The 15,417-nt window shown below is 36.0% G+C and overlaps 1 protein-coding gene across 2 annotated transcripts in view; it reads right to left on the reverse strand.

Annotated features, from left to right (window-relative positions):
* Positions 1 to 15,417, reverse strand: part of MTTP (microsomal triglyceride transfer protein) — a 59,585-nt gene that overhangs the window by 39,841 nt on the left and 4,327 nt on the right. The window contains exons 1-2 of one of the 2 annotated variants that reach the window (XM_019829170.3): positions 7,236 to 7,395; positions 1,098 to 1,285 (exon numbers count right to left, since the gene is read on the reverse strand). In XM_019829170.3, coding sequence (XP_019684729.2) covers positions 1,098 to 1,285; positions 7,236 to 7,296 — 249 coding nt within the window. In that variant the 5' untranslated portion in view covers positions 7,297 to 7,395. Of the gene's footprint in view, positions 1 to 1,097; positions 1,286 to 7,235; positions 7,396 to 15,417 lie in introns of those variants that run through there. The other variant, XM_045056054.1, reaches the window with a different exon arrangement.

The raw sequence follows: 15,417 nt of genomic DNA on the forward strand, positions 1-15,417 counted from the left end.
TGATACTTTAATAAATCTGTGAATTCAGGTTTGTAATAATCATGACTGAAAGGTAGCTCTTTTTTGTCATTGTCACTCTCCTTATTCATTTTGACTATTGCTGTCTGCCTGGTCTCCTCACTTTCTTTACCATTTTTTGGAAAGGAATCCTGTCCCATTGTATTTCACTTGTATATACAAAATCAAAGATGAACAGTCTGATTACTGAACAAGGAGGTACATAATGTTTTCTGCAGAATAGTTTACTGTTCTATTAAGAAATGGTTTAGAGAGGTGGATGATGAAGTTTTGAGCCAACCTGGAAGTCACAACAGCTATTAGAGACATCCAAAGAAGCAAAGATCACTTGATACATGTATTGCCATGACACCTCATTATAAAGTTTATCAACAACTACTTATCAGTTATAATGGAACAAATCTTGGTCCCGTGTACCTGCTTCACACCAATACGTAGAAGAATAACAGACTTTACTAGAGAAATCTATTGCCTTTAGGCCTTTGAAAGCAAATATGGAATCACCATATATTAAAACTGAAAGAGGTCTCAGAGACCATATGATTTGACCTCCTTTCTCAACACATAAATCTAAACTGTCATAATTGACCAAATACAGCCATGCAGGAGAGCACCTGGCTCTTTCCTCAGGAAGAACACAGAATGGGTTCACTTCCTCATTGGTACTTCCGTTATATGGAGGCACTCAGGAAAATTGAGAGGTTCCAATATTATCTCCTCCTTCAGTGAAAGTAGTCTTAATTGTTTTTCACATGACATGGATTCTAGACTCCTCACTCCTAGAACATTTCAACTGGGTTATAGTTTAATGTGCCTATTAGTGAGAAATATAGACCTGGACATCATACCATAGTTACTCACTAGCATATGCCTTCTTTTGCTTGCTTCAACAACTTAGAAAGACCAGATTACTTTTTATTGGCAAAAACTCCAAAACTGTAGATCTATTTATTTTAGTGATAGATAACAAAGTAAAGGGATATATAACCAAGAGCACAAAACAATTGCTCTCAAATGATAACATTTCTCAAAGACTTTGCTGACATCTAATCTTTGCATGCCTGGTAGAAAATACCTACTGTGATTTGGATCAGTTGGTCATCATCGCCATCAGGATTCCTCCACAGTAAGACGACATCCACATTAGATGAAATTCGGTAGCCTACACTGTCTTGGAGTTTTCCTTTGCCCCGATCAAGAAGAACTTCAGTGGAATATGTGAGTTTGTACAGACGGTCATTATTTAATGAGAGACCGGTTGTGTGACCTGCATAAAGATTGTGACACAAGTCAAATCTCAGTTGTGAGGTACTTGTCATGCCATGGAGTGTGCTATCTTGCCATCAATGCATTCCTTGTCCAGCATAGTGCTGCCTAGTGGGACCTTAGTAATATTTGCTAAATGAAAGATGGTTCTATTCTCCATTTGCTGAAATCACTGACTTGAACAACAACAAAAAGAACAACAAACAAACAAATAAACTTCCATTTCAGAACAGACATTAATTTGTATCCTTTATCAATAATCAGATGATCTAAATATCGTTCTGGTTGAACTATAGAACAGTTTTTTTAAGGAAATGTCATTGCATTGCTTTTAATTATATGAATGTGATTTCTCTTCTCTCTCCAGCTTTATTGAGGTAAAATGAGTATGATTCCAGGTAGAGGTTTAGCCAGGAATTGCTTTACAAAATTAATAAAAACTATTTGTAACTAATATATCATTTCAGTGCAACAGATCAATGCCAAGGTAATTTTAGGGGTTAGAAGGCAGTTCCTTAAATTGGATATTTTGAATATTTAAAGACTATCCCCCCCAATGCAATTAACTCTACTAATTACAGTAAAAATATTATAGTTTATTTAATTATAGTAAACTTTTAGTACAAAGGTACATTTCAAGGTTATACATATGTAATTTTAAATTAGCTATTCCTGAAGAAAATAATGCTTTACTACACAAGATTTTAGTACCAGTTTTAATTTAGCATCGGCAGCTTAATGTCAAATAGTATAGTGAGCCAAAATAATTGATACATGAAGCAGTTTACACATTGTCTAATTCAGCTTACCTTAACCCAAAGAAATGTGACACAGGAGGATCAAATCTTTACCAGAGATGATTTGAAGTTTATGGTCATGCAAACCCTCTGTGTATTTTCTATCTATGGCTCACAGGACATAGTCAAAAAAGATTTCAGTATACATTTTTCCTCCGTGCTAATGGGGTTGCATTGCCTAGTGAACTATAATAAGCAACCATAAGTTTTTCTTCCCTCAGGAAATATGCGTATGGAGGGAGGGCGAGGAAAGGGAGTTCAAATGAGTAGGCCAGAAGAGAGGCAGCTGAGAAAGAAAACAAAGTTACTTTGCAAAGCCAAAAATTAAGAAAACTTCTGAAGTCTACTGTCTCCATCATCTACTATAGTGTCTCCTGTTGAGAGGAAAAAAAATGGTCAAAACACATCGTCTCAGGGCATCTGGGTGGCTCAGTCAGATAAATGTCCGACTTCGGCTCAGGTCATGATCTCTCAGTCAGTGAGTTCAAGCCCCGTGTCAGGCTCTGTGCTGACAGCTCAGAGCCTGGAGCCTGCTTTGGATTCTGTGTCTCCCTCGCTCTCTGCCCCTCCCCCACTCCCTCCCTCTCTCTCTTTCAGATAAATGAGCATTAAAAAAATTTTTAATTAAAAAAACATATTGTCTCTAATAAACTGTTCAATGTGCTTTATGTACATTAACTTCTTTAATTCTCACAAAACCCAGTGGGGTAAGTACCATTATTAGTCTCCTTTTATAGATAAGGAAACCAAAGGGCATAGAGATTATACATTTTCCCCAAGATGACCCAGACAGTTAGTGATACAGTCGGGATTTGAACCCAGGCTGTCTGGCTCTAGAGACCATGCTCTTGCCTGTACTACACACAACTAAACCTTTAGGTTGAACTCTTCTCCATTCCTAGGGAGGGAGCTAGGAATTCACTCATACATCCAACAAGGATGGACTGAGCACCTGGGTGGTAGGCACTTTTCTAGGCTCTGGGGCTGTACTAATTAATAAGCAGACAAAATGTCTGCCTTTGTGGAGCTTACATTTAAATGAGGAGATGAGCAATAAAAAAGTATATAAGCATATTAGAAATGTTAGAAGTGCTAATGAAGAAAAATGAAACAGGAAAGGGAATGGGAATGCTGAGGGAAAGAGCTTAGTGAGAAGGTAATAGTCTGGACAAAGGCTTTAGGCCACATGGATATCTGTGGGAAGGGCATCCCTTCTATGTCCATGCTTACACCTGCCCCAGCCCTCCACACACATAGACAGAATAGCAAGTTTAAAGGCCCTAAGGAGAGAGCAGCGCAGGTGTAATGGAGGAACAGCAGGGAGGCCAAAGAGGCCAGAATTCAGTGAAAGACACTACAGAAGATGAGGTCAAAAAGGAAAGTTTTGGGTGGTGAAGTTATATATTTTGACAAACCTTCAAAGCAAGGGGATACAGAGACAAGGAACAGGGATCTAGAAAAGCTAGAAGGAAGTGTGGGAAGGGAGTATCCAAGAGTATACATACAAACATACACTGTGTCCAAGCAGCAAATCAGGCAGAACCTCAGGTATAAGATACAGAAGACAAAAAAAAAAAAGTCAGGAAAGGGGCACCCGGGTGGCTCAGTTGGCTGAGTGTCTGGCTCTTGATTTCAGCTCAGGTCATGATCCTGGGGTTGTGGGATCAAGGCCCATGTTGTGGAGAGAAATTCTCCCTCTCTCTCCCTTTGTCCCTCTCCCCTGCTCACATGTTCTCTCTCTCTCTCTCTCTCTCTCTCTCTCTCTCTCTCTCTCTCTCTCTCCCTCTCGATAATAAGAAAAAAAAAGTCAGGAAAAACCCTGGAGGAGATAAAGCCTATGACTACCTCTTGCCTCCCCTACCTCAACCTCTTCCACATTTTAACTGGGACACTGCTACAGGTTCAAACATTGATTTTCTGATCAGGAAAGACATTTTGGCCAGAGAGCCTTCTTTTTATCATGCCTATCGAATTCCACAGAGGGCATAAAGGAAATAACATGTCTTATCTAATCCTCACAGCAATTCTGAAAGGTAAGCATTATAGACAGCCGAGAAAAGCTGACTCTGCTCTCAACCCAACATAGCAGATAGAATGCAGAATTTGATGTTTAAATTTACTAAGATCCAAGTTTTGTGGGCTACATAAAGATATCTTCTGGTTAAAATAACTATGAAAAGTTTGTAGGAAGGTAGCCTCTCTTAAATTTTAAAGATTTCCAAAGTATTATGTTGATCATTTTTTCCTTGCTCTTACTTTACCAGTCAAAAGAATGTGAAAGCAGACAATATATAATAGATCAGAACTTGACTATGATGTGGAAATGATAAAGCATAGGAAAGAATAGGCCTTGTTCTAGATCTTTTTCCTACCTCTTGAAACAAGAGCTAAAACCTCAAATGATTCAAATAAGTGGATCATGCTGTAATATTGTCCCTGTTATCCTTTCCTCTTTGACTAGTGTTTCTCTGTTCATGTTATTCAGAGATCTGGCAACACTGGTGATGGGAGCATGTTCTGTTTATACTGCTGACTTACTTCTTTCTTAGGATGTTACTCTATAGAGTATACGGGATGGCATTTTTTGAAACCGAATTTAGACAAAACCTCTTCAACATGTCCCTTCAAATGCATTTAAAAATTTTAAGTGACTTAAAAGCACCAAAACTCTTGGTTTTGAACCTGTAAAGAAATATCTTAAAATATGTATTTTGAAACAGGTAAATTCAAGGTGAGGCTTAAAGGCGCATGCAACAGTGGTAAGGGTAGGCAATGGAATTGAGGATTCCAACAGAAAACTCTAAGACAAAATGTAAAAGAGTAGGATGAAGGACAAGGGGAAAAGATTGGAAGATGTGATTGATGTGAATGGACTGAAAAGCGTGGGTCAAGCCAGGGACTTGAGAGCAAGACTGGAAGTAAAGGAATCGGTCGTGTTCAGAGATAACAAGATTAATAAACAGAACGCTCATGCCTAGGTTAGCAAAAGTAAAAGCACACCCGAAGAATGCACTGAAAATAGATACATCATTACAAAATACGATTGAGAAAAAGTAGGGGAAACTTGAGTCTTTAGGATATTCATACTCAGCCTATCTCTTCTAAATAGACCCTCATCTGTACAAATCTTACCCACCTTCTCTCAGTCCAACCTCTGCTCAATATCTGCCCAGATCTGGGGATTTGCCAAACAGTTGCATGTATAATTAAATATAACATGGGTGTTGAGGTGATACATGAGATCCCCAAATTTACCATGGCCTGATTTTAAAATAGACTTTCACAAGGAGTTTGTTTCTTAAATGTCAATCATTACAGAAGGCAAGGAATCTATAATAAAATCATGGTACTGTAATACAAAAAGTTATCACATTCAGATAGAGAGAGAGCTGCCAAGTCCTATACTTTTTATTTATGGTATTTGGTATAGGTAGCTTGTACCGTGAAGCTAATGATGCTTAAGCTTTGGGGCCCTCACTTGCCCAAGCTCCTTCCAAGATCTTGGAAGGGCACCCTAGCAATGCGCACACATGCCATATCTTTTCTTTCAGTAACATTTGCAAAAGTAAGGTGTTTTTGCAATTTTTTCTCAAGATGCCCCCTAAATTGCATAACCTTCAGGTTCTAAAACTCTGGATTCGCCACTGAGTTTGTACACAACACATGGTAGCTATCTGTCATATTTTAAACAAATTTCCTGTATGTCATTGTTGTGTATGTGTGTGTGTGTGCTTCAGTCATTATAACTGCATGTATTTGAAAACACCAAGTTATCCAATTTTTTTCCTTTATAGAGTAGAAAAAAAATAGAAGTATATAACTACCATAGTTCAATTATTTTTCTCAAAATAATAAGGGTATTAGGCTTGATATTACGGTGTATAAATCCCTCATATTTCAAATACTCTACAATTCATTTGGCAGATAATAGCAAGTAAGGACTGTATTTTTAAATACTAAACACTTTAGAAACTGGTGTTTTAAGAAGCTAAAGAAATCTTTAGTTCAAGAAACTAAAGTGTTATTTGCTTAGGTAAAATAATTTCAATTTAGCCCTGCGTTTTTCTGCTTCAATAACAAAGATTGTCTTCTCTCCTCATGTGGAAATTTTCCACACGAGAAATCTTGAGACAAATTTCACTTATGAAAATATAATTATCCCAAAAGGGTTTTAGAAGTTTAATGTGAATTGTTTGGTATCACTTAGGATACACAGTTATTAAAACTGGACCCTATCATGCACGCTAAGTGATGTGTTAGATCAACTGGTTTTGACAGTGTATCCTCGTAAGAGACTCTACAAGTGTTTATTTTACAGGTGCAACATTTAGAAATCCAAGGAGTTTGTTTACATTCTGGTTGATTTAAAAGAAGATTCCATAATAATACATTTCATTCAGTTTTTAGAAATCATCCCATAAACCATCATAAACCATCTGGTAAACCATCATAAAATATGTTTGTTCTGAAAGGTATACAATTCATATGCATTTTTAAAAATCAACTTTATCTTAAAGTAGAAACTACAACTAGCAACACTATTAATCCAAAGACAGTAAGTCTTATTTCTTAAATCAATACCATGTAGTTTTATTTTCTTTAATTCGCCACTTATGATAATCCTCACTTTTGAATGGCAATGCAATTAAATACATACTTTACTATTTCATTCATAATTCTTTGGCAAATCAAATGCCTGTTTCATTGAGCCTAATGCTTCTTGATGTCACATTGCTAAGCAACTAGAAGAAAATTTAAAAACTGATTTTTTAAAATCCTCTTTTACAATTCAAATGAAGGAGCTGCTTTCAGTGAGTGACCAACAGCAGCAGGTAACAATAGCTGGCATTTCTTTTCTCCCTTTTAAAAATAGACCATGAATGAGACATTGAAGCAAGGAGCACATTAGTCTAAGGGACTGAAACTAAAAGGGACCTCTGTTTCCTTAATGTATGTAGGAATTTGAATTTGATTTTCATTCCAATCCAGTCATGCCTTCACAAGTATTCCAAAGTTTTGTAGTTTTGAAGACGATTTAGTTAGAAACTCTTTCACTGTTCACACACACACACACACACACACACACACACACACACACACTTTTTCCTCTCAGCGATTAAAATTAAAGTTAAGCAAACGGTGACACAAACTTACCTTTGACAGAGGCTGAATATGAGGAAATGAAGCAGAGAAAAAGCACAGCAAGAAGAATCATATTGACTAGCTACCCTCTAATGCATCCAGTTCCCAGCCAGGAGTCACTGAGAAGTGGACTCTTCTGGTGGCAATGAGGGAGTGACCCTCCTCAGAACCTTCAACGAGTGTGTTTATCTTTGGGGAAAGGTCAGATTCCAAACTCCAAAATGAGGACCTAAGTTCACCAAAGAACTCACTATTAATGATTAAACTTAGGTGGGCTGCAGTTTTCAGTTTCTCACTCTTTTTACTTTTTTTTTACTCAAGAAGGAAAATCAAGAAAATGTTCACTTTTGAGAGCTAAACCAGTCTGCCTTCCTATAAATTCAGAAGTGCTTAAGGACATTTGAGAACAACTGGTAGTGATGCTTTTTGGCTCAACACACAATAATCATCATGCCTATATTAAGAGCTTATCTGTACATTTGGCCACATTGTGTGGGAGGGGGACAAGGATTCTCAAACTAAGCTAAACTTAATTGAATTTTATTATGTCTTTTATGGTCATCTTGGATTTTTTTTATACTATTTTTACGCTGTTATTTAAAAATCACTCTGAATTTTATAATTTATTTAAACATTTTTAGGTTGTACCACCACCAATCACTTCAAAAATCATGTTACAGTACATAGAACTTTCAGTTTTGAAAACTAGATGGTTCTTTTTATATGTGAAACTAATGGGGTTGTAGCAAATCAGCATTGTCTATCATTAACATGTGAGCCTATCAAATGAGGATATTACAGTAGAAACATCTAGCTATTTCTGTGACAAGAAACACTTGTCTAAGTCCTCAGACTGGCTGGCTGGAGTCCCCTATGCTTTCTGAATCTCATTTCTAGGAAGAAATTCAGAGGGGGAATTCCAGCCCTTAGCACTTTTGCTACAGAAAATTAATTAGGAAAGTTTTCTAGAATTAAAGTGAATATTCAAGTATGGCTATGACCATACTAACTGAACTAACTCTTGTCCTTGAAAACTCCTGTGAGAAACCTGCTAGGAATAAAATCTACTAAAATGAGGTGGTTTGGGGAGGCATTGTGGGGATGTTTTGGCAGGGAATCAAATACTTGTGAAGGGCTATTTGAATGAAAATATTATAAGTAAGTAAATAATGTAAGTATATGAAAATACTTACAGCCATGTGTAAGTATAAAACAGGTTCTTAAAGTTTCTATCCTCTTTCTCAAAACCCTTTTCTAGAATTCTAACCTTAAGCTTACATCTTTTAGACAACTCAGATAAGAGACAGCTAACTTAATAGAGCCACAAAATGAAATATAAACTTTAAACATCTCTGAAGTTAAGCATATTACCTCTTGAAATCTATTTTTGTATAAAGAACTGAGAGATGAAAATTGTTTGTCTTTATCATCCATTGTGATTAGAATTTTATTTGCTACCATAAGTTTCATATATAAATAATGGCTAAATGTTTAAAATAAACATTTCAAAAATAAAATATTTGGCTGTGACTATCACCTTAAAAGTATAAATATTAATTTTTCCTGGGGTAAATAGAAAAGGCCATTCTTAGAAAAATGTTTGTTGAAAAAATAAAAGTTTTTATGAATAACAGGAATTCTAAACACAAGGTAATGTGGAAATGCTTTGTTGCTTTACATTTAATTAGATTTCTATGTGCTCCACAATTTCCGCATTACATACATAGTGATATGCAGCCTTTAGACTCACCTAAACTTGCTATGTTTATTTATTTAAATAAAAGACTGGTTTAAATCATATGTGATTCTATGATAACTGTCTTTTGTATTTCCATTTGAGGCTCACAGTTACATAGACCTTTAATGTTTGTGGTTAGACTATGTGATGCATGATACGTGTCTCTTTGGGTAAAGTACCATTTGTTGTCAAACGTTTACCAGAGTCCAACCAATAAAAGACACATCACTATTGCCTAATAAAATAAATGCTGTTTCATTCAAGCATTTGCTTTGGACTAGAACGCTTCTATGAATCACACTATTAAATAGTCATTTCAGCATAGAATGTTCAAAGAAGCCTGTTTCTGTCGGTAATAAATAATATCATCGTTCTATATTTTGCTTAGAACTTTCACTTTGTACAAAGACATTTGAAAGACTTAAGGTTGTTTCACCGAAAATAAAGTAAGAATGCCAAACTCTTTCCATATTCGGTGAATTCTGTATACTGAAGAAGAGGCACACTCCTCTATAGCTCGGTTGATCAAGTAAAGCAAACATAGTATAATATATGTGGGAGGTATCTCCCCAAACTCATCTCTTATTTTACATGCATGTGAAGCAGGACCAGAGCATAGCACAGTATAAAAATAACAAGAGCTATCATCTATGAAACAATTACTATGTATAATAAACTATGCTGAGCACTTTAGATTTTTTATTGTACATCCTAACAATCAATTTACATATTAGAAAAATGAGGCTTGGATTAATTTGGTAAAAATGATTTAAGAAATTGGAAAAACAAACCCTAAAACCTAATCATTATTCTCCTTTACTTTAAAAATATTAAAGATAGGATGCAGAAAACTTGATTTCTTAAGAATGACAGAGAATTATTAATTGGGACTGTCACTAACTTTGGTAAATCCACCACAATTTTGTACAGAGGCTAACAGGGCACTTGACTGTTGTGTTTAAATGTTCCAGGCTGAACATACAGGTGAAAAAACTGATCTGTGCTAACGAGACCAAAAATCAAACAATAGATTTTAAAACAATTCTCTTGCAATGAAATTCTATTGGTAGTACTTGACACTGGAATATCTGCTATACACCTATTTTGCAGTGATAAATAAGAAACTATGACATAAAGATGAATTACTAATTCCAAAGTGCAGTTGTGTTTCTGTTGAGTATCAGAGGTTGTTAGGAGTTAACTCATTTTCATAGATTGGAAGATAAATGAACTTCACACGCTAGAGGTTGGAAGGAAATGTATTACCCTACCAGATATAGATACAGTAAGTCAGGCTATATGAAAGCTGTTAGAGGGAGGGAAAGTCTTTATAACATTATAACACTTTACTCTGTTCTTAGAAAAAAACCATGGCACTAATGGGAAAAAAATGTAAAAGGACACTTCAAATACCCCAAAGTGGTCATAATAAAGTCTAACAGCATTTTCAATTCAGTGAGGGGGTTAGAATTTTCAAGATCCTGCATAAAATAATTTTGTTAGATTGAGAATACTCTTATGATGTGATGATCTCTTTTATACCAATGCAAAATTATAGGAGAGTATATAAACTATTTTAAAAGGTATACTTTAAGAATTCTTTGAAAAAATAAAAACCGAAGTGCCTAACACTAAATGCCTTTCTTTAACAAGAATAAACTTGAGACTTAGGTTTGAAACATTTGAAATCTCCAAAAAGGATAGCAATTTTTCCAAAATGAAGTTATCAAACAAACTTTACCTTCACCCCCACCTCCAGACACACACATATTTGACAACAAAAACAAAATCTTTAAGTGTCAATAACAGTCACCCTGAGGGGAATCTAACTTTACATTCTCTTTAGCCACAAAACCCCTGAATTTCTAGCATTTAAAGGAGAGGATTGATGACTCTCTTTCAGTAGACTGCTATAAAGACAACAAAATTTATTATTATTTTTAACATTTTTATTTATTTTTGAAAGACAGAGAGAGAGCACAAGTGAGGGAGGAAGAGAGAGAAGGAGACACAGAACCCGAAGCAGGCTCCAGGCTCTGAGCTGTCAGCCCAAAACCCGACATGGGGCTCGAACTTACAAACTGTGAGATCATGACCTGAGCCAAAGTCGGACGCTTAACCGACTGAGCCAGCCAGGCACCCCAAAAGACAACAAACTTTAAATTTGGATCATGATGACTGATTTTAATTACCAAGACAGTCCAGAGATTTCCCATATAGCCTATACCAAGGCATTCCTATTATTATCTTACATTATTGTGGTAGATTTGTTGATTAAAAAAACAATACTGATACATTATTATTAACTAAAATACATACATTATTGTGGTAGATTTGTTGATTAAAAAAACAATATTGATACATTATTATTAACTAAAATACATACAGGCATAGAATACCTCATTCTATTGCACTTCACCTTACTGGGCTTTGAAGATCAAACTGGTGCCATTTTTCCAATAGCATTTGCTCACTCTGTGACTCTGTGTCACATTTTGGTAATTCTTGCAATATTTCAAACTTTTTCATTATTATATTTGTTATGGAGATCTGTGACCAGTGATCTTTGATGTTACTCTTGTAATTGTTTTAGGGCACCACAAACCACATCCACATAAGATGGAGAATTTAATAAATATGTGTGTGTGTTCTGAATGCTCCACTGACTGGCCATTCCTCCATCTTTTCCATCTCCTTTGGCCTCCTTATTCCGTGAGTCACAATATTGAAATTAGGTCAGATGATAGCCCTACAATAGCCTCTAAATGTTCAAGTGAAAGGAAGGATCACAAGTCTCTCATGTTAAATAAAAAGCTGCAAATGATTAAGCGTAGTGAGAAACGCATGTTGAAAGTCAAGATAGGCCAAAAGCGAGGACTCTGGTGCCAAACAATTAGCCAACTTGTGAATGCAAAGGCAAAGTTCTTGAAGGAAATTAATATTAAAATTATTTCACTGAACACACGAATGGTAAGAAAGTGAAACAGCCTTCTTGCAGATATGAAGAAAGGTTGAGTGTTCTAGATAGAAGATCAAATCAGCCACAACATTCCCTCATGCTAAAGCTTAATCCAGGGCAAGGCCCTCTTTTTAATTCTCTGAAGGGTGAGAAAGGTGAGGAAGCTGCAGAATTTGAAGCTAAAACAGAAAAATATGAAGAAAAGTTTGAAGCTAGCCGAGGTTGGTTCATGAGGTTTAAAGAAAGGAGTCACCTCCATAACATTAGTGCAAGGTGAAGCAGCAAGTGCTCATGTAGAAGCTACAGAAAGTTTTCCAGAAGATGTAGCTAAGATAATTCATGAAGGTGGCTACACTAAATAATAGATTCTCAATGTAGACAAAGCAGAATATGCCATATTAATCATCATCTCAAATGTTCAAAGGACAGGCTAACTGTCTTCTTAAGGGCTAATGCAGCTTGTGACTTTAGGTTGAAGCCAGGGCTCATTTGCCATTCAAAAGATCCTGGGGCCCTTAAGAATCATGCTAAAAAAATAAAATAAAAATAAAAAATAAAGAATCATGCTAAATCTCCTCTGCCTGTGCTCTATCAATGAAACAACAAAGTCTGGATGATAGCACATCTGTTTAAAACATGGTATACTAAATACTTTAAGCCCACTATTGTGACTTACTGCTCAGAAGACTTCCTTTCAAAATATTATGGCTCACTGACAATGCACCTGGTCACCCAAGAGCTCTGATGGAGCTGTACAATGAGATTCATGTTGTTTTAATCACCACTAACACAATATCTATTCCACAGCCTATGGATCAAGGAGTAATTTCAACTTTCAAGTCTTATTATTTAAGAAATGCATTTCATAAGGGACACTTGGGTGGCTCAGTCAGTTGAGCGTCCAGCTTTGGCTCAGCTCATGATCTCGTGATTCATGGGTTCAAACCCCACATCAGGCTCTGTGTTGACAGCTCAGAGCCTGGAGCCTGCTTCAGGTTCTATGTCTCCCTCTCTTTCTCCCCCTCCCCCACACACTCTCTCTCTCAAAAATAAACATTAAAAAAAAAGAAATACATTTCATAAGGCTATAGCTGCCATAGCTCTGATGGATCTGAACAAAACCAATTAAAAACCTTTTGGAAAATATTCACCAATCTAGATGCCATTAAGAACATCTGTGATTCATGGGAAGAGATCAAAATAGCAACATCAAAAGGAGTTTGGAAGAAGTTGACTCCAATCCTCAGGGAGTACTTTGAAGTGTTTAAGACTTCAGTGAAGGAAGTAAATACAGATATGGTAGAAACAGCAAGAGAACTAGAAGTGAAGCCTGAAGATGTAACTGGATTTGTGACTGGATTGTTGCAATGTCATGATAAAACCATAACAGGTGAAAAGTTGCATTTTATGGGTGAGCAAAGAAAGTGGTTTCCTGAAATGGAATCCACTCCTGGTAAAGATTGTTGAAATGACAATAAAAAATTTAGAATATTACATAAACTTAGTTAACAAAGCAGCAGGGTTTGAGAGGATTGACTCCAATTTTGAAAGAAGCGCTATTGTGGGTAAAAAGCATTTGCTGCGCATGAGCTGTAAGGCAATATCTCATTCCAGTTTGGATTTACCTTTCCCTGATGATTAGTGATGAAAAAGGTCTTCTCATGTGTCTGTTGGCCATCTGTATGTTTTCATGGAAAAGCAAATGTCTACTCAAGTCTTCTGCTCATTTTTAAATCAGGTTTTTTTTATATTAATTTGTGTGTGTTCTTTATATATTTTGGGTATTAACCTCTTATTGGATGTTTGACTTGCAAATATCTTCTCCCACTCAGTAGGTTGCCATTTCATTTTGTTGATGGTTTCCTTCACTGTTACAAAGTTTTTAGTTCAATGTAATTCCCCCCCCCCCCCACCTTTTTTAAAAGCTTTTGTTGTCCTTGGACCAGGAGATGGTCCAAAAAAAGTATTGGTAAGATTTATGTTTACAAGCTTCTTGCCTATGTTTTCTTTTAGGAGTTCTATGGTTTCAGGGCTTATAATCAAACTTTTAATCTATTTTTAATTTATCTTGTATACAGTGTAAGATAGTGGTCCAGTTTTCCCAACACCATTGATGGAAGAGACTCTCTCTTCCCCAGTGAATATTTTTGCCCCCTTTGTTATAAATTAATTGACCATGTATGTGTGGGTTTATCTCTAGGCTGTATATTAAATTCCATTGATCTATACATCTGTTTCCATGTCAATACCATACTGTTTTGAATATTGTAGCTTTGTACTGTAGTATCAGGTAGTGTGATACTTCTGCCTTTGTTCTCCTTTTCAAGATTGCTTTGGCTATTCAGGATCATTTGTGGTTCCATACAAATTTTAGAATTATTTGTTCTAGTTCTGTGAAAAAAGCCATTGATATTTTAGTGGGGACTGCATTGAATCTGTGGACTGTTTTGGGTAGTATGAACATTTTAACAATATTAACTCTTCCATACCATGAGCATGGCATATCACTCCATTTATCCATGTCATCTTCAATTTCTTTCATCAATGTCTTATAGGGTTCAGAGTATAGGTCTTTCACCTCCTTGGTTAAAGTTATGCCTAGGTATCTTTTTTTTTTTGGATGCAATTATAATGAGATTTTCTTAATTCCTCTGATAGTTATTAACGTACAAAATGCAACAGGTTTCTGTATATTAATTTTGTATCCTGTAACTTTACTGAATTTATTAGTTTTAAAAGATTTTTGCTCAAAAAAACTTTTAGCATTTTTTTAATATATGAAATTTATTGTCAAATTGGTTTCCATACAACACCCAGTGCTCATCCCAAAAGATGCCCTCTTCAATGCCCATCACCTACCCTTCCCTCCCTCCCACCCCCCCATCAACCCTCAGTTTGTTCTCAGTTTTTAAGAGTCTCTTATGCTTTGGCTCTCTCTCACTCTAACCTCATTTTTTTTCCTTCCCCTCCCCCATGGGTTTCTGTTAAGTTTCTCAGGATCCACATAAGAGTGAAAACATATGGTATCTGTCTTTCTCTGTATGGCTTATTAAACTTAGCATCACACTCTCCAGTTCCATCCATGTTGCTACAAAGGGCCATATTTCATTCTTTCTCATTGCCACGTAGTACTCCATTGTGTATATAAACCACAATTTCTTTATCCATTCATCAGTTGATGGACATTTAGGCTTTTTCCACAATTTGGCTATTGTTGAGAGTGCTAGAATTTTCTATATATAGTAACATGACATCTGCAGGTTGTGACAGTTTTACTTCTTCCTTACCAATTTGGAAGCCTTTTCTTTCTTTTTCTTGTCTGATTGCTATGGCTAGGACTTCCAGTATTATGTTGAATAAAAGTGGTGAGAGTGGCCTTCCTTATCTTGTTCTTGATCTTAGAGGGAAAACTTTTAGTTTTTCACACTAAGTATGATGTTAGCTGTGAGTCTGTCATATGTGGCCTTTATTATATTGAGGCATGTTCCTTCTATACC

The sequence above is a fragment of the Felis catus genome, chromosome B1 (assembly GCF_018350175.1).
Source record: "Felis catus isolate Fca126 chromosome B1, F.catus_Fca126_mat1.0, whole genome shotgun sequence".
NCBI lineage: Eukaryota > Metazoa > Chordata > Mammalia > Carnivora > Felidae > Felis > Felis catus.